The 18,044-nt window shown below is 38.2% G+C and overlaps 2 protein-coding genes across 2 annotated transcripts; both read right to left on the reverse strand.

The window, feature by feature from the left end:
* Positions 1-3,187: 3,187 nt before the first annotated feature.
* LOC107040588 (calcium-binding protein P-like) lies at positions 3,188-4,097 on the reverse strand. Its single transcript, XM_015260728.1, has 3 exons — positions 4,086-4,097; positions 3,803-3,857; positions 3,188-3,573 (listed from the first exon to the last, which is right to left on the reverse strand). Exons 1-3 carry the CDS (start codon positions 4,095-4,097, stop codon positions 3,188-3,190), a joined length of 453 nt encoding a protein of 150 aa, XP_015116214.1.
* A 3,734-nt stretch (positions 4,098-7,831) lies between these two features.
* On the reverse strand, positions 7,832-15,743 carry LOC107041455 (DNA translocase FtsK-like). Its single transcript, XM_015262040.1, has 6 exons — positions 15,729-15,743; positions 13,153-13,279; positions 10,342-10,969; positions 9,630-9,938; positions 8,907-9,131; positions 7,832-8,579 (listed from the first exon to the last, which is right to left on the reverse strand). The coding sequence occupies exons 1-6, from the start codon at positions 15,741-15,743 to the stop codon at positions 7,832-7,834; spliced, it is 2,052 nt and encodes a 683-aa protein (XP_015117526.1).
* Between the last annotated feature and the right edge of the window lie 2,301 nt (positions 15,744-18,044).

Here is an 18,044-nt window from a genome sequence, read left to right on the forward strand (position 1 = left end):
ATGAACATGAGTGAAACGATCCAGGAAACGCCGGGTAACCAAGTAGATACACCAGATTCATTGGGTCAGTGAAACGAGACGATAATTGGCACGGTGTTCTCTTTCACATTCAGTCTGCATGAGATAGATTACGCTAGAATTTTTTTTCATTATTTGTAGTCAACTAGAAATTTAAGTGGCTGGTGTAATAATCCAGAGGAATTATTTTGAATTCACAGTTTTATTTAACAAATGTCATCTACATTTCACTAAGAGAATGTTGACAGAGGCGGTGAAGTTTTTGGTTGATGAAAAGAGGAAATAGAGAATAGAAAAAAATATTATTTTAATGAAATGCGCGTTCTCGACCTTATGCTTCAAATTATTTAAGTTCTTCTGGGCGATTTTTATATTGTAACTTATTATTCAACAGTAGTTTTTTGGTTATATGATTGGTAATTTTCCCTTTGTGATATTTTTTTAAATAAAAATGTACCTGAAGAGGAATGCTTTGTGCATTCGAAACGTTGTGCCATTGAAGTAGTTATATATTTTGTATATATTTTATAAACACGGCCTAAAAGAATTTAAATAGGAAAATATTATAATATTATGTTCTGAAGAAGTAATTTTAGATTGAAAATCATTACTCGAAATTACTTGAATTATATGAAATGACAATGGAAGGAAATTTATGTGCATGTCTTCACTTTTTCTTGTCTGGGGATTGGCATTGGCCCTTCTGCAAACTCGTAAAAGTGAAAATCGCTACTGAACGATATCGTTCGTGACTAGTGCCGCAGGGTTTTTTGCTCGTGCAGTTGGCCAGTCCTCGCCTGCGGCTCGGACGCCAACTACAAATGCAAATGCGTCACATGAGGAGACGTTTATGACGGATGTCACAATTCCCCCCTTCTTTTATAACCGTCAGAATTTATCAAGAGAAAATGACAGTCATTTTTCATCTATATAGATACAACTTCATTTTTTCTTCATTCTTTTATCAATTTTTATTTGAATTGATTTTGTATCAGCCTAATGCGCATTTTTCATATGTAGAGATTAATCAATTTGTTTCATTTATGACCGTCACAAATTAGAAATTATTTGTGAGCATCATTTGTAGTCAGAAAATTTGTGCGCCACGTGGCCGTCATTTTTGGGTCATATGACGCGATCTAAAAAATGGCGGTCATTTTACATGTTTAACGCCAACCCCCCACGAGTGCAAAACCCCATGGCCCTCGTCCTGAAATATACTATTAACTCTAGATTGGTCATCACATGAGGGAAACGCCGCAGCGCGTCGTTTTTCGTTGATTACCATTCACTAGACAATCGGAAAATTTTTAAAAATTTGAATTTTTCAATTGAAGTGTATACCATTACATGAAATGGTTTTAGAACAACATAATTTCCAAACTTCGAAAGAAAATGAATTATTTCCAATCGAAGAATTTTTTTTTCGCATGTTAAATCAGTGGCGAAGTAAAACGGTTCAAGTTGACTCATCTCCCAGTTGAGTTTTTGAGAAATATTTCCAAATCTAAAGGAGATATCGAAATGTTCGTAATTACATTTGTTGTAGATCTCAATCGGCTCTATAGAAAAGGTTATAACAAAAATTTTGCTACTCCCTTAGATTCCGAGATTTTTATTGAAAAGTGGTCAATAGTCAAAATTGACTTGTACCGTTTTACTACTTCGCTACTGAAATGGCATGACCCGTCACGCAACGTTGCCGGAAACTGGCTAAACGCGCCCGGGCAGTCGAGAGTAAATTCGGCAACGTTAAACCCGAAATAAGACGGCGGCAAATTCCCGCGGCGGTGACCAACCGGTGGGTCGCGTAGGGTGACCAGACTACGGTTAATTCATGAAGCAAAGAGTATTTAGGATAGAAAAGGAAGTTCAGTGGTTCCATTTGAATTTAGAGAGTTGTTCAGATGGAGAGAAGAGAGGAATTTTGAGATGATGGGAGAAGAAAAGAATTAAGAGTGAAAGAAAGAAGATATGTGGTCTGAGAGTTTTGAGAATTACGAAAAGATGTTCAGATGTGTTTATGTGAGTTGAAGAGAAGTTATTTGTAATAAGAAGATTGCTCTACAAATCTGCAAATGTAATTCAATTCCAAAGAGAAAAAAATGTGATTGAAATAGAGGAAAGGAGATTTAGAAGCTCATATGAGGCCTAGGAAAGTAATTTCTGTTAAGGATATATTGCACCCTTTCAACTAATTTTCTTGTTTTTGTTTGTCTGGCAACCGGTTGCTAGGATTGACGCAAAAATATGCGGTTTTTTATTGTGTTATTTAATGATTCACGAAGTTTCATCATCGTGCAATCATTTTCATGTGTTTTCTCCAAACTTTTCGTAAATTTAAAAAACTTTACGGTTGAACAATTTTTAAAATCAAAAGTTTTATACTTCTTAGCGTCAATCGGATCAGTCATTCCCCAAGAACAAGCAAAAGAAACGTGAAAATTGACTAAAATAGGGAGTAACACGTAATTAAAATCTAACAAATTGCAAAATATCTTCAACAATTTGTTATACAGCAGAAATAGAAATGAAAGAAGAATAATTGGAATTAATGAAGAGGAAAAAATAGACGACAGAAGAAATAATTGTTGGAGTTGAAAAAGGTCAAGTCTTACAAAGATGATTTCCACTAGAAGAAATAGTTCAAAAAATTGAAAAATGTTTCTCAAAACGTGTGAAAAATACAGAATAACAAGAAAAGCAAAGAAGTAGCAGATGAAAAGATTAGAATAAAGTGGAAGAGAAAGTATTATCCGTAGAAGAAATCATTGAAAATAAAAGATGTTCAGGGCGCAATTTTCCCCTTGAAAAATAAAAGTAATAAAAGTAATTGAAAAAAATCATCTCAACTTTTTTCAACAGTTCGAGAAAATAGGGGGAGTAGAGAGAAAGCATTGAAACCCGAAGAAATGGAAACCACTTATAATAGTTGAAGTGATGCTAAAATAATAATTTGCGTTAAAAAAATCATATCTATAATGAGAGGATGATGATTTCAACAGAAGATGCGATTTTCTCAAGATAAAAAGAGATAAAGAAGAATGAAAAAGAAGAAAACCAGGAAGAAAAAGAAGAAAAAAAGAGGAGAAGGCGAAAACCTCGTGAAGATGAAAAAAAAATGTTGCGAAAGCTATTGAATAATGAAAATGAAGTTCAGAGACTGAAATTAACCCTGGTATTGTTGCTGACGGTGCTGAGGTTGTGGTGCATACTGCTGATTCTGCTGTGGATTGTACTGCTGTCCCTGCGGTCTGTACTGTGCAGCAATGGCAGCCGCCTGATTCTGGTAAGACGGCTGCTGTGGTGCCTCTCCATACTGAACATTAGGCTTGTACTGAGAAACCTGAGCCTGATTGGTTAATTGCGGCTGATTCGGTGCCTTGCCCAGGTTGGGAGGCTGCTGGGGTGGGATGTTAACGAGCGGCTCTCTGTACTGCTGGAATTGGAGCAGCTGCTGGATATTACCTGGTGCTTGATTCAAGGGCCGGTAATTTGCCGGAGGCTGTGGTGGTGGGTGATATGCTTGTCTCTGCGCTTGTCTGCGGAATCGAACTGAAGAAAAAATAGAATAGCGATAGAAACAATAGAAAAGAACATAAAGCTTCTGATAAAAATTGAGTTCAAGTTAAACGAAAAAGTGGAGAATATAATGACGCATGTCTTGAAAGAAAGAGTTTTGAAAAAAAAAATTCAACGGAAATTTTGAATAGGAAATTATGTTTGGGAAATTATCTCCGGAGAAGGAAATAGTTTATAAGTAATGTAGTACTTGATGACTTACTTGCACTGTGATCTTCACCTCCAAAAGTAGATCCCAGCAAAACGCAGAGGAGAATCTAGAACGAAACCCATGAGAAATGAGTGCCCCTCCTCACGACTCACTAATAAAAATCCAATTCCAAGAATGCAACAACTGCATTGTCTAACTAGGACTCGGGTATTTGTAGTCTAAGTTGAATAAGTTCTAACAATTGTTTCATCGTCATCCCGATAATTCCGGAGTTATATGTAAAATGGCAATGAGAAAACTTTCCCCCAGATTTAACGGTCATTCAGGCACTTACGAGGTACTTCATGGTGAATTCAGTTAAATGCAAGTTTGTACTAAAATCCTATACCACGAGTAATGCGATTTCCACGGGGGAAATCGAGAACAAACTGGCCGAACCGAGGCGAACGCACTTCTATAAGGAGCAGGGTAGCTAGCCACCACCAGGCTTCGTAGGTCGTTGATCGTAAATACTACTTCATTTTTTTCGCATCTATTTTTTCTATCGTTGAAACATGAAATCACGTAATGCTGTAACGTTACCCGGACAAGGTAACTACAGGAAGTGATTGGAGTCTGGTTCAAAGTCTCTTTTCGGTCGAAAAAATACTTATCGAGTGCATTCATCTTGATAAAGCAAACGAGACAACCTGTTCTTTGTTGCGACTTTGGAAACTGGATTGTCGACTTCGATACTTGTCTTCATCAACAAAGAGGAAATCAGCTTTTGATTAATTTTGTGAATACGGTATTCAGGGTTTACCTGTTTTATTTTTCATTTTTGAAAAATTGAAATTTTCTGTACTGCTTCTCACGATTTCTCGTCTGGGAATTGGTATTACATACTTCCCAAACTCGAAAACTTGAAAATCACTACAGAAAAATATTGTTCCTGGGCTGTTGCGATGGTTTTTTTTTACTCGTGTGGTTGGCCATTCCTCGCCTAGGGCTCGGAAGCCAACGTCACACGAGTAAAAAACCCCATCGCAACAGGCCGAAAAAATACTATTCCAGTCTTTTGGGGCAGGAACTAATTTTGGCGTTAGAAGTTGGAATATGCAATTTTTTTAGACTGTGTGCGGATGTATGTATGTGCCTATGTGCATATATGCCCGATCGTTTTTCGATGATAACTGAAAAAATAATGGTTTCAATGAATCATTGAATTCAATTTAAAATGTATCGCCATAGAAATTCCATTCGGAAGTAAATTGATAATTTATTAGCAAAAAAATGTTGACTATGTTGTGACGAAAGCAATTTCCCACTTGTTTATTCTGGAAATGTGAAAATGATAGAATAAATGATTTACGATAACTTATTTACGATTTATTTGTTCTAGTTTTCAATTCCGCGAATGCTGGAAACAATCTAGGAATCAATACATTCAATCCCCGGTCATTGGACCCGCATCGCATGTACAAGCTTTTACTTACCTATTAACGTAACGCCGCGCCCACTTATCCCGCCTCCCGATTTATTTCCTGTTACCAGTCAGCTTCCAACCGCAGTGGGATATTATTCAAATGACTTTCAATTTCCAGACTAATGAAAATAGCCACAATGTAGTTTAATCTAAAATAGTTGTCTTTATTTCATATTTAAATCGTACAAAAAGTATCTTAAATACAATAATTATCGGGTGTTATGATTTCTTCCGGTTGTATCACATTGCATAAACAAGGCATTACTATTACAAAAAGAACTTATGATTAATTCTGCGTTGAAGGAAAACGTAACGATTTAATGAGTTTTTAATTGCGTCATTGAGGAAAAAGGATGATCTAGTCCGAACTGGCGACTAAGTAGACGTTAAATCGGCAGGTTTTGAACTTGGAACCTTTTGCATATGAATCGAGTGCATGATACACTGGCTAAGAGATGGGTGTGGTCAGTTAATTGAGAAAGATGATGCAGTGTGAGCAAGAAGGGTTCGAATCCCGCCTGGGAGGTGCGGGATTTTCTTCTCGCTAAATTCTAATTGAATTCTCTTTGAATATTTGATACTTAAAGGTGGTTAGGCGGTGCGGGATTCTTTTTTCTCTCTAAATTCCAATTCTCATTGAATATTTAATGCCTAAAGATGGTTAGACTGGTTTGTGAGGCGAATTTGGAGAGAGAATTTCCATTCGGCGCATAATTGAGAGACTCGGGTTCGAATCCCGCCTGAACGGTGCGGGATTTTTTTTTCTCTAAATTCCAATTCTCTTTGAATATTTAATGCCTAAAGGTGGTTATGCGATGTTGTGAGGCGAATTTGGAGAGAGAATTTCCATTCGGTGCGTAACTGGGAGATCCAGGTTCGAATCCCGGCTGAGCGGTGCAGGATTTTTTCTCTCTGAATTCTAATTCTCTTTGAGTAGAGCAATAGAGCAATTCTCTTTGAAGAACGCACAGGTGGGTTAGCAAAAATTGTACTTATGGACGAATCACCATCATTTTTTCAAGATTCGAACGTAGAAACTCTCGCGTGTGAGTCGAGTGCCTTATCCACTGCGCCAAGAGATCGCTGTGATCAACTAATCAATTACAACTGCTCAACTCATCTCATTCTCTCAATTCTAAAACTACTCGGAAAATGAAAAATTTGTTTTTTTGAATACTTTTTTCAACCATCAAAATTATCTCTCTTTTTAGTTTGAAAATCACTCGTTTGTGAGCTGTTTGGATAATTGACAAAGAGACCATATTCGATTTTTGAATTACGTTTTGCACTTCAATGCAGAACTACAGTAAAAAATATTTCTGAATCATCGCAATTCATCAACGAAGAAGAACACGGCAAAATGAATTCTCAAGTAGTTTCTCAATATTTTCAAGACTAACGAGACGAGTTCCAAGAATTTCTATCATCTTGAAGAAAAGATCAAAAAATTTTCAGGATAAAACGAGAAAAATCTGTCTTGACTCGACATCAACTTTTGATGAGTATCTCCAAATCTTAAGAAGATGGAAAAATTTTAATTCATTTCAGAGATTCACCTCCAAGAAATTAGAGCCCTGACCTTTACACCCACAAATTCCCTCCCCAATATTCATGTGACCCTCTTTGCAACATCAAATAAACACATAAATAAACATGTCAAACACAAAGTGGACACAAAATCGCTTTGATAGAGTAACTTCAAGCTCTAAGAAGGCTTCCATAAAATTGTCATCTTTGTCACAACCCGCGTATTTTTCAAAAGCTCATCTACAAAGTGAGTTGGTTCATCTGCTTTAACCCCTCACGGACGGACCCTGTTGTTTCTAAGGGTGGAGTACGCTCGATACAACTAGAATGTAATGACTTCAAATCAACGGAAAATTGTGAAACCGATATGTAATTGAAACTACAGTATTCCTTTTTTCGTTGTTATTTGTTTGGTTGAGTTGAATTTCATAGTTTTGGAAATAATCAATTTTAAAGAGAGTCATTCATATTTTCATGGGTCGATGCCATGCATCGACCCGTACGTGGAGGGAGAGAAATATTCAGTAAAAATTACGTATCGTCCGTAATTCCGGAGCGAAATGTGATTGTACAGTAGAGTCTCCTTAACTTCGCCACGTCGGGGCTACAAATCCCACGAAATGAGCGGTTGCGGACATCCCCACTCTGTCGCTAGAGGGGTGTCGCCCAAGTAGAGTGAGCGTGAGAGGTGATATGGGATACACGGAGTACGAAAAACGTGCGGGAGCAGAGACTGTTTACTGCGCATTCACCAAGCGCAGAGAGGGATACACGCATATCACTCACACGTTTCGGGTGCTCAGAGTAAGGGAACACTCTCCCCACTGTCGCTGATCGCTGAGAAGTTAGGGAGTCTCAACTGTAGGAAATTTTACGGAACTGTCACGGAATTTTTCCGGAACGTTCCGTCATTTTTATCTGAATCTCCTGTGAAAAATTACGATACCGTCACTTAAATTTTCTGAGTCGATTCCGTAATCAGTAAGTGAATTGTGAATTCCGTAATTTTTACTAAACATTTCTCTCCGTGTGAGGGGTTAACGACTTGGAATTCATTTTGCATCGCTCCTCTCCCGAATTTCCCCTCCTCAATACTGATTCTCCGTAACAGGACGAATAGGATTGTTCTGTTGTGCATAGGGAGACTGATATGGCCGATCGAATTGTGGAAGCTGATTAGGATGCAACTGTGAGCGAATCAGCTGTGACTGAAGGTTCGGTTGATACTGCTGTCCCAATTGTTGGGGATTCTGATATATCGGTCTCTGAGCCTGTTGAGGCTGTTGAAGAGGTGTGGGCTGTAGGAGAGGACCTTGAGGAATTTGATGCTGTTGGAGTTGAGGTTGAGCAAGAGGGCTGGGCTGATAGAGCGATCCTTGTGACTGCTGATATTGGGATTGGTGGGATGGGAATTGATTCTGCGGGAGCTGGTAGATGGGTTTTTGAGGCTGTTGGTACTGAGGGGCTTGCGCTAAAGGCTGTTGATACTGAGGAGGTTGAGCCAATGGCTGAGGCCTTTGAGTGTGCTGAGGGACTCGAGAGATCGGCGCCGGCTGCGGCGCTTGCACCGGCTGGGGAACGTAAGGCTTGTCGAGACGGTATTGAATGCTGTTCGCGATGATGTCGTAAGGCACTTGGGACTGGAAGTTCAGGAGCTGCTTCAACGACCCTGGAATGTTCGTAGAGTACTGAGGGAGGGGCTGCTGGGGCTCCTGGGACTGGGAGATTCTTCTGTACTGAGAGAGGTCGACCTGGGACTGCTGATTGTGCTGGTATCTTGGGGTCTGACGCTTCTGTCTGTGCTGACCTTTCTGCGCTGCCAGGAGCTTCTCGTAACTGCGGAGGTCATCAATGTTAATGGAAGGATCATTATCATTATGAATTGCTGTTCTGCGTCATTTTATACGTAAATTACATGGCACTGACCGAAGCTCAATTACTGACCATTTGTGGTCAGAAGAGAAGTGTCGAAATTTCGTGGTACAAAAATGACAAAAAAAATCTTGACGGTTACTTTACATCTAGATAGAGGCTGTCAATTTTTCTCTCTCATTGGTTTTATATTGCGATTTATCAATTAGATGGCAAAGCAACCCTAAAGGGAAACTTTCGGTGTTGCTAATTATTTGTAACGTTTTATAATTTTGGTAAGGTTTGCTTCACCTGTATTGTTCAGGGATGACACTGGTGTAAGGCGTGGAAGCCTGGAAGTGCAGCAGTTTTTGTAGGTGAGCTGGAAGATTCGGACTGTACTGGGGTTGAGCTTGTTTGTGTTGAGCTTCTCTCCTCTCTCTGACTCGTTGGCTGTGGCGAACAGACTGAGGTTCCGGTTGACGTTGGTATTGAGGGGGTGGAAGGTTTTTCTCTTGTTCTAATAGTCTTTCGTATCTAAAAATGAGAGAATCGAATCATTTCTCCATTCATCCGTTCTATAATTTTATTTGTGTTTTTGTGAGGAAGTGCACACACACAGAAAAACCTAAACATACATTACGTTTAAGAAGTCGTCTTTTACGTTTTCTGAAGCGTATTTTACGCTTGAAGTTGAAGCGTAAATTACGATTACATAGACATAATTTACGATCTCGTATTTGCAAATTACGTTCAAAGTTGCTGTAAATTACGATGATTTTTTTCGTATTTTTGATAAGCGTAATTTACTTTTGGATAAACGTAAATTTCGTTTTAATGAATATAAAATACGCTTTGTTTAGGCGTAATTTACGTTTTCATTTTGACCGTGAAATACGATTTTTTTAAACCGATTTTTTAATTCCGATTTTTATGACGAAAAAACGCCACCAGACATCATATTGACGTGAGGCGTAAATTACCTCCATCAAAATGTAATTTACGTTTAGGTTTTTTTATGTGTAGAAAAATCACCTCCATTGCTCAGGAATGTGATTGACATAAGGCGCCTTCGCCTGGAAGTCCAAAATCCCTTGAATAGTGGCTGGTATATTAGTAGATAGACGAGGTTGGGGGTCAGCAGGTGGCCCAGCGATCCTCTGAGGATTCTTCTGTTGTCTCTGACGGGATTGACCTTGAGCGGCGCGTCTCTCCCTTGAGCGTCCTCGAGCCTTCGCTCGATATTGCGAGCGCGTCGGTTGTTCTTGAGGAAGGGGAGCTTCAGGGCCTGCTTCTTCTTGCTGACCAGCGAGGGCAGCAGGTGGAGGACCGTGGAAATCATATCTGGAAGGCGATCGTTAGTCTAAACCTTGCAATGACCTTTCTCGTAAAACTCAACATCAAAAGCTCGAAAATAAGTTATCAACGGATGCGTTAATCATCTTTAAGGTTTAAGTCAATTCCACTCTAGCGCCAGTTCTCCATGAATATCTCAAGTTCTAAAGGAGTTGGCGAAATTTTTCTGGAAATCTTTTTTGTAAAGAAAAGTGAAGACTATCGAAAAGATCTTACAAAAATTTCACTATCTTTTTCAATTCCGAGTTGTTCAACAAAAACTCAAGTGGGAGATAAGTCGACTTAAACCGATTGGCCACTTCATTACTGAATTTGTCTCGTCTTAGCGTCTTTCTGTTGAATCCTTCGATGAGGCCAGATACTTCGGATTGATTTCACGAATGATACAAACCTGAATTGCGGAGGGATGATGTTCTGGTACGGAGCTTGCTGCTGGAACTGAAGTAGCTGCTGAATCGCAGGTGGTGCAGAATTAAAGACCTTGTAGTTGTTCTCGGGCGCCACTGGAGCCTGAATAGGCTGAGCTTGACCCTGTGGACGTCTGCCGGATTTCCGGCGAGGGGCGGGAGCTGCGGCGTACTGAACAGGCTCTTCATACTGGGCCTGGGGCTGTGCCCTAGCTGAATGCTGATACGATTTCCAGTTCAGTCTGGAACCTGATGAGTCCTTGTAAGACAAAGCTCTCTGATTGTAATCTTGAGGTGCTTGGATTGAACTCTGACTGTGTCCATCGGTAGCTCCTTGAATCTGGAAATTAGCGTTTCCATCGGTAGCTCCCTGAATCTGGAAATCAGCGTTTCCGTCAGTAGCCCCTTGAATGTGGAAATTGGCGTTTCCATCGGTGGCTCCTTGAATTTGGAACTGGGCATTAGAGTCCGTGGGCCCTCGAATGTGGAAGTTGGCAAGGCCATCAGTGGCTCCATGAATCTGGAAATTCGAGTTTCCGTCGCTTGCTCCTTGAATTTGTGAGCTTCCGTCTGACGCTCCGGTTATGGAAAAATCACCGGTGCCTAAGGAATCTGATAGGGAAAGACAATCTTGTAATTGCGTAAGGACTGCTGGGATTGAATTAAGCTAATGTACGGGTGAATGCTAGAGACACTCATGTGAAAGGTACTGAAGTGAGTGAGTGAATTGTTCAAATGATTTCGCAATAGTTTTGCAGGCAACAATCGTGAAGGAAAACAAATTGGCGATTTTATGCAGATTATTCAATCAACGTTGAAGTTATTTCTCAGGCGCAACTCTTTTCACACTTTATTGAGAAATTATTGTAATTATAACATAATGAACATAATTATATTGCCATTATTAACGAATTAATTAGTCTTTGTGTCATTCTTTGTGTCACTCTAAGCAACAGATTGTGCATTTTTTCCGTTCGAACGTATGGATTTATTCTTCAGGAATATTCCTCGAGGGACAAAGATATTGACCGCAGTAAGCGTTCTCATCTTTCTGTTAGCTCTCTCGTCAGGCCATTTACTAACCGTTTTAATTCGGAATTAATGTCAAATATGTGACCTGAAATTTGCAATTAATGAAAATGCGTATACAGTAGACTCTCGCTAGTTGCACGCCCGTTAGTTGCTCATTTTCCCCTAATCGCTTCTCGGACCCTCGAGCGCTGCCCCCCACTCTCGGCCGCCACATTGCTTTCTTTCGTCCTCCCTACTTAAATACAGAGGTCCAAAAAATTGTATTCGAAAATAAGACTATTCATACCCTCTCATTTTTCTGAGAAATGAATCGGCATTGGCTCAAGAGTGGGGGCAGGTGGAAAGTTGCTCATTTCTTGGAAATAGTACCCCTACAGCCCTTTCGAAGGGCAACTAGCGAGAGTCTACTGTAATGTAGATAGATGGGTATCGAACCCGAAACCTTTGGATTATCATTCAATTGCTCCAAGTCGGTGAGCTACCAGAGATATCTGCACCAAGGCTCCGTGATTAGATCTACATACTTTTAATGAATACCTCTTTAATAAAGACATGAACATAATTATATTGTCAGAATATATATTATTGTCATAATTATTTTGTCGGGTCATTAGAGTCTTGTCCGAACCTTTTCAGAAGTTCTTAATGTCAACTAAAATCAGATCCGTGATGAATTACTCTGGATCCCTTCGTGCGGAATATGAGTCCATCTGGACACGTGGTCATATATTTTCAAAAGATATACCTTAAGTCACGCTCTACCGTATACTAATGATTAACAGTGTTACCAGATCGTGACATCACTCCATTTAAAATTGTACAGAATTTGGCTATAAATAGCCAAAATATGGCAACTCCGCTAATGAACACTCATTGCCTTAAATAAACGTCAAATATACGCCTCTAAAGTGCTGATTAAGACTAACGGGTGTAATACCTCCAGGTGGGTATTAGGGTATTGAATGCACAACCTTCGGATTATGATCCCATTGCTTTAACTCGGTGAGCTACCCAGAGATATCTACACCAAAGCTTTCTGATTAGATCTACATACATTGAATTCATACATCCACGAGAAAGAGGCGTACCCCGATCAACCCAAAAATTTCATTCAGATCATTTTGCACATATCTCTAAAACTATCAAGTTCAGAAACAAATGTGAAAAGACCTTTTTGTAGACCACAAAATTCACTAAAAAAAGGACTCGGATGAATTGAATCTCTCCACACACGGAGAGAAATATTCAGTAAAAATTACGGAACTCACAGTTCGCTCACCGATTACGGAATCGATTCAGAAAATTGAAGTGACGATATCGTTATTTTTCACAGGAGATTCAGGTAAAAATTACGTGACAGTTCCGTAAGATTTCCTACAACCACATTTAGCTCCGGAATTGCGGAAAAGATACGTAATTTTTATTGAATATTTCTCTCCGTGCATATGATCTACAAATGTCAATTGATAAAAAACGGATGTAATATGCCCAGGGGGATTACCATAGGCATCCACACCAAAAAGTCCTGATTAGATATATTAAATTACATATATTGAATTCATACTATTACAGCAAATAGATGAGCCCCACAATTTCAGATAATTTTTTAGATGCTTATGAAACTATGAGATTTAGAAAAAAATGACCTTTCTCGTGGTCCATCAAACTAGCAAGAGGATACTGTCTGAAGTAAATTGTCCGAACCAATTGGCTGTCCTTAATTCATACTTAATTTTCAATTTCCCTCTTGAATTTTAACTTACCTCTCTGATCATCATACTGAATTCCCTTTTCATTGTCATACTTCAGGCCCTGCGCCCGGCGATTTCCGTCGCTGGGCCCCTGAATGCGAAACTGGGCAGCGCACAAAGGCACCACAAGTAGTAATATCTAAAAACCAAGTGGACAATCGCATTCTTTATAAATGAGTATAGCCATTGTTTCTAATCAATTAGGAATTTGCTTCCGAATGGGTTCTCTGTTTTCAATTCTTACTTCCCTATTCTCGTTTATTTTTTCATGACAAAGTACTACTATGATTTGAAATGTCATAAAAATATTGCGTATTATTTCGTTCTGTCAAATAATTCTACATTCAGGCCCTCTCAAGACTCGAATTCGTTTTCAATCCGGATGTAATCAAGGTTCAATCAAGGTTTAATCAGCCGGGATTTAATTAAGATTTATTCAGGATTTAGCCCCAGTTTAACTTAGGTTCTGTCAAAAGTTAGGCGAGACCATGAATCAATACGAATAAGTATTCAATGTAATGGACTGGTACCTGACTTTAATAGAGACAGATTTTTTTATATAAAAAGCTCATGATGGTATCGTGTAACTTGATAAGCAATAATACAGTTTTCACAATTTTTCAACTTAATTAAGAAGGCATTGAAATATACTTTTCAAGCCCTGATTTAATTGCTATTGCTAATGATTCTTTCAGTAATCATGAAAAAACTGATTTTCTCTTTCGAATCGCATAAACAATGTGCTTCAACTCAACAACAAATTGGCCGCCCCTATCCTATTCTGACAGAATCAAGAGGGTATTGTTATCAATTTTTTTAGCCATAACTAAGTAGTAATTACATCATGATAACAATTTTTTGAGCGATCGTTGAAAAATAAATTTTTCGAAAAATATCAATTTTTTCGAATCTGTATGAAAAATTTAATTTTAATTCAGAAGCGAAGCGGTAAAACGGTTCAAGTCGAATTTTCAATAAATATCTCGAAATCTACGGGATATAGCAAAACGTTTGTCATGACCTTTTTTGTAGCCCTTAATTCACTCTACGAAAAAGGTCACGATGAAAATGTCGTTATTTTCCTTAGTTTAGAGATATTCCTCGAAAACTCAGCTTAAGTCGACTTAAATCGTTTTATCGTTTCGCTACTGAATTGGTATCAATAAATAGAGCTTATTAACCCTTCGGTTCGTCTCGCGATACCCCACTCTTCGCCGTTTGTAGCGGTGTGTGTGCGTCAGCGTGCTTCTCCTATGGCGCACTAATGCTCGGACGGACCCCCCACTCCTCTCACACCGAGTCGATTCGACGCTTACGCGAAGCAATGGGTTAAAGCCTATGGTCATGACAAAATTCATGAAATTTGATTGAACCGTTATACGGAAATTCTGAAAAAAAAATAAAAAAAGGCCACAAAAATCCTTTTAAACCCAATTTAATTACCCCAATACGAACATTTGGAAACTTAAATTAGGGCGATTACAAAGCTGGCATTCGGCTGCAAAAATTACGAACAATAAATCTCTAACGAAATCAATGTCAATCTCCGTCTAACAAACTATTGAATATGCATGTGTGAAAGAGGCATTGAACTGCAATGCGTTTAACTGAATTTGCATTACGACAAGTGGAAGGGAAAGTTGTCCATGCACACTAGATCCCCGAGTATTTACGATGCTATTGGAAATAAACCATGGGATCTTGACCTTTTTACCGCGTCCAACCATCTCCATGGAGATGTAGTATCGCATTTCAACTGTAAATCAACCACAACAGAGGAATAAAGTAAACTAGAATTAAAAGAATAAAGAGTTGAAACACATCGCCCTAACTAGCATCGATTCGAGATGTTTATAGCTCACGTCTGCGATATTACGCGGTGGAATAGAAAGTGAAATATATAGATTAAGTCCTGCCTTTCCCTGTTCCTATCCAGCTATTTGAAAAATGTCACGCTGTCCCAGTGCAATCAACATTCTACCTGAAAACTGGTTGAAACCATTCGTTCACTCGACTCATAAATTTGATAAACATTTTGGTATTTCTGCGACACGAATAATTTATCGAGAATAATCAACACAAGTGTCAAACTAGTTTTATTTCCTGATTCCGCGAAGTTCTGAATAATTAAGCGAGGTTCATTCCTCTCATATTAACAATTTCTAGAATAATTCGAGTCATTAAGGGAAAATTATCGTTGCTAAATCTACCTTTACCCCGTCGTTAACGAACAATTTTAATCACTCGGATTCTAATTAACCAATTGACCCTAGATCATTAAATTAAAAATGGTAAAAAGAGAGTTCAACTTGCGATGGGAAAAAACATCGTTGCGACATTATTTTGACCAATCACGCAATCACGTTACATTTATTGCAAAAACACCGTAATTGCACTCACGATTCTTTTGGGAAGGTACGTAAACCCGCCTTTACGAGGTTCATTAAAATTCACCGGTGGTTGTAAATCGGGAAATTGTAATGTTAAATTGGAAAAAAATCGCACGACGAATTAAGGCAAAAATCAATGAAAACAAAACATCGTTGCCTGACTAATTGATAATTAAATGAAATTGAATAATGACTTACTTGTAATGCTCTCATGGTGGAAATACTCAATGCAGGATCATGGGACGAAGGGTGGAGTGTTTCTGAGGCGGGCGCGCGCCTCACGGTACAACTTTATAGGCGGGGGATTTAATAGTGAACGGGGGATGGTACTCCACCTTCTGGCGAGGGGGGCCTACTCCATGCTCCAGCAGTTTCTTGACTTTTCAAATCTCCCCGTCTCCTGACACTCAAACTGCGTGCCGCCACAACACATGGAAATTTCCACTCGTACGTACATTGTGCGAAATACAAGGGAAATAAGTGTACGGCATGAGTGTACATTCAGGGGCTTGACTCTTTCATATTATTACGTAAATTTTTTATAACATTTTTTTATTATCGGTCCGACAGCTAATGAACGAATGAGGAAGAATTATGTGAGGGGAAATATTTCATTTTTTTAAATGGAGGTGTGGGTTTCCTATTCAGGTAGAATTGCCAGTCTTGGGTTGAGTCCATCGTAAATGGGTAATTGTAGAGCGGAAATTGGTGTGAGGTTCAGTGAACCATTCATTGTGAAATTCCATTGATGTTATTGGGCTGCGAATCATCGATAAACTGGGGAGAATTTTTTTGATGAATTTTTTTATTGAGGATATCTAAGTGTCTTTTATTGTTTGGTACAGACCGCAGTGTAGATTCGAATTATTAGCGAATTATTGAGTGTAGCGAATTATTCAGTGAAAATTAGTTAATTTGGGGAACATTCAATACTGGAAATTAATTTTCAATTAATAATTAAAATAAACTATTAATTTTTCATTCCATTTGAACTTCAAATGCATAAATTTACTTAAATTTTCAGTTCAAACTTGAAATTTAACGTACGCATTGAACACTTTAATCTACCCCAATATGACTGTTCTAAAAATTGCTGCTAGACTAGTTCATAAAATTCAAATTTCTTCAAAACAGTGTAGATGATTGAAGTTTTATAGTTTTATAAATTTATTGATGATGGAATGAGACAGACACGAGACGGAAAATTAATGTTTATTCAACTTGATGCAGAAACATAAGCCAAGATTTTATGATCTACCAGAACTCATAAAGAAAAAAGCCATCAGACGAAATTAGCGTTGAAATAATGTTCGAATGTTAATTTGTTGAATTAATTTACGATTACTGCGGTAAAACTAATAGTGATGGGACTTGATACAAAAACGAAAGCAGGGATTCAACGGTTTACACACGCGCAGTGTGCGTTGAAGGCCACGAAAGTGGAGCGCTACGGTAGTACCTTAACTATCTTCCTGATCCGGAGGAAAGCGCCAGTCCTATCGTGCAAAGTGAAATCAAATAAGAATAACTCCTCCCAATTCAGCCATTCAATACAGCAAAAAATGGTCGTCGAAAGGTAAAATGATAGTGATAACGGTTCGGTAAGAGGTATAATTGTCGATATCTACATCTTTATTGAGAGAAAAACTCATTCTCACTCTAGCAACAAACTATTTTCACAAAAATACATCTGTGTCATCTTTGAATTGCGAAGATAAATCCTCTAGGAATTCATTCTATCCTGGAGTGATGGAACGAGATAAATCGAAATTCATTCGCGCATTAGGTTGCGAATATCTTTTATATGAGAATATAATCGTGTCGACAGAATAAAAAGTGTCGTCAACACATTTGGAATGATTAATTAAGGTTCTTAGTTATAAATAAAAATTCTTCTGTCCATTCAATCATCCTAAAAGTGCTGACGACCGGTTACACCAATCTGATTCGATCAAACCTTCATAAAGTACTTCAACGGTTAAGCAATCTTAGCTGAAAATTTTTGCATTATATTTTTTAATTGCTCTATTTTGATAAATAATGAAATATAGGCATTTGTATACCTCCATATTTAACGCTGTGACATCATAATGTATATGTGTCTTCAATTCTCTGTAACTTTATTCATTCAATAATAAAAATCATGCAATAACTCAAGTTTACAATTCACGAAAAATGTGCACTGGCATTTCTCTCTAAATCGATCGCAAATATCTTGAAAATGGAAGCTTCGAAGATATATGCAAAACCACACGTATGAAAAAATTCAATAGAAAACCTAGCGAATTGACTAAAAAATTCCGTGGGAATTCTATAGGAATTCTATTGAAATATTCTATTTGTTTTTGCGCTCACTCTATTTGATATTCGATAAAAAAAAGTCAATAGATTTTAAATTTCTGTTTGAATTTTTCTCTTGATATTTTTTCTATAAGAATGCTTGGGCATCAATTTTCTAAGTTTTTTATACTCGGATTCTGCAATGCAAAAAGAAACGAAATTCAGCAGAAAAAA

The sequence above is a fragment of the Diachasma alloeum genome, unplaced genomic scaffold (assembly GCF_001412515.2).
Source record: "Diachasma alloeum isolate Michigan unplaced genomic scaffold, Dall2.0 Dall_scaffold_00179, whole genome shotgun sequence".
Taxonomy (NCBI): domain Eukaryota; kingdom Metazoa; phylum Arthropoda; class Insecta; order Hymenoptera; family Braconidae; genus Diachasma; species Diachasma alloeum.

What these genes read in the sequence shown, in the direction of transcription:
- LOC107040588 (XM_015260728.1), bottom strand. An exon ending in AGGTGAAGATCACAGTGCAA is followed by an intron (nt 3,574 to 3,802) that starts GTAAGTCATCAA and finishes TTTTTTCTTCAG; the next exon opens with TTCGATTCCGCAGACAAGCG.
- LOC107041455 (XM_015262040.1), bottom strand. An exon ending in TCAGTATGATGATCAGAGAG is followed by an intron (nt 10,970 to 13,152) that starts GTAAGTTAAAAT and finishes TTTCCCTATCAG; the next exon opens with ATTCCTTAGGCACCGGTGAT. An exon ending in ATCATCCCTCCGCAATTCAG is followed by an intron (nt 9,939 to 10,341) that starts GTTTGTATCATT and finishes ATCGCCTTCCAG; the next exon opens with ATATGATTTCCACGGTCCTC.